This window comes from Pyrgilauda ruficollis, unplaced genomic scaffold (genome assembly GCF_017590135.1).
Source record: "Pyrgilauda ruficollis isolate IOZ18807 unplaced genomic scaffold, ASM1759013v1 scaffold50, whole genome shotgun sequence".
In the NCBI taxonomy this organism is placed as follows: Eukaryota; Metazoa; Chordata; class Aves; order Passeriformes; family Passeridae; genus Pyrgilauda; species Pyrgilauda ruficollis.
This window is the reverse complement of record NW_024526600.1, coordinates 56,302-57,442: the sequence shown is the minus strand read 5'-3', so window position 1 is coordinate 57,442 and position 1,141 is coordinate 56,302. Positions and strand designations below refer to the sequence as shown.

The 1,141-nt window shown below is 69.4% G+C and overlaps 1 protein-coding gene across 2 annotated transcripts in view; it reads left to right on the top strand.

The window, feature by feature from the left end:
* The first annotated feature begins 354 nt into the window (after positions 1 to 354).
* Positions 355 to 1,141, top strand: part of CXADR (CXADR Ig-like cell adhesion molecule) — a 32,924-nt gene continuing 32,137 nt past the window's right edge. For both annotated transcript variants that reach the window (XM_041480264.1, XM_041480263.1), the window contains exon 1: positions 355 to 477. In XM_041480264.1, the coding sequence (XP_041336198.1) occupies positions 423 to 477 (55 nt within the window). In that variant the 5' untranslated portion in view covers positions 355 to 422. The remainder of the gene's footprint in view (positions 478 to 1,141) is intronic.

Here is a 1,141-nt window from a genome sequence, read left to right as displayed (position 1 = left end):
GTACGTGAAGCATGATCCGGGTCTTTCTGGGACCGGCGAGGGCTGCTATTTTGGGAACCGTGCTACAGAACCAAAGTGTGCTTTGTGCCCTTTCGCACACGCTCTCCCTTTTGTCTCCTGAGCTAGCTTTCCCCAGTTCCAGATCTTTCACTGGCAAGACGTGTGCGCTGCACAAGGAGCGCACAAGGCACCACAGCCGCGTTGCTATGGGGACCAAGACACGTCTGCCCGGCTCTCGCACTAATCGCAGAGGACAAGCGCTCCCGACGGGAGCGGCGCGCCGCCCGCCGCACCGCGGGCATCCCTCCGGCTGCGGGGAGCGGCCGGAAGTGACGGGGCCGGGCCGGGCTGATTCACCTGCTGGGCGGTGCGCGGGGCGCAGCCCGGGCACGGAGTCGCCGCCGCTGGGTGCCCGCCGCGCCATGGAGCCGCCGCTGCCGCTGCTCGGGGTGTCCCTCGTACTGCTCTGCTCCGCAGGTGGGCGCAGGTGGAAGGGACGGGACGGGACCGGACCGACGGGAGGGAAAGGGGAGGAAAGGAAAGGAAAGGAGGGAGAGAGGGGGAGGGCAGGAGGCGGCGGCTCTGTGGGGCTGGGAGGCAGCGCGGCGGGGCTGAGGGGGCTGCTGCCGCCCGGTGTCCGCCCCGGGGCTGGGGTGCGCCGCACCTCGGCCCCTGCGTGTGTGGGGTCCCCGCCGTGTGTGTGGGCGTGGGGGTCTCCGCCCTGTGTGTGTGTGAGACTGTGTGTGCGGGTCTCGGCCGTGTGCGGGTCTCTATCGCTCGTGTATTCCCCGTCCCCGCCAGCCCCTGTGCCCTGCCCGCCCTCAGCCCGGGGCGCGGTGCCCGGGCGGGCGCGGGCGGTGGGGCCGCGCCGCGGAGCCGACCTGGGCTTTGTTCGCCCTCAGCGCGGCTGCCGAGCTTTATCTGTCGCCTCCCCCTCCCCTTCCCCCGCCGCCCTCCCGGGCAGCCTCCGGTGCGGCCGGGTCCGCTGTGCCGCGGTGCCCGCCCGGTGTCTCCCGGCCGGAGCGGCTCTCGCGGTGGAGTCAGGGAAAACCGACGTGGAAAGAGCAAAAGGGGAAAAAAAAAACGCAAAAAAACCCAACAAAACAAAACAAAAAAACCACAAAACAAACAACCCACCCCC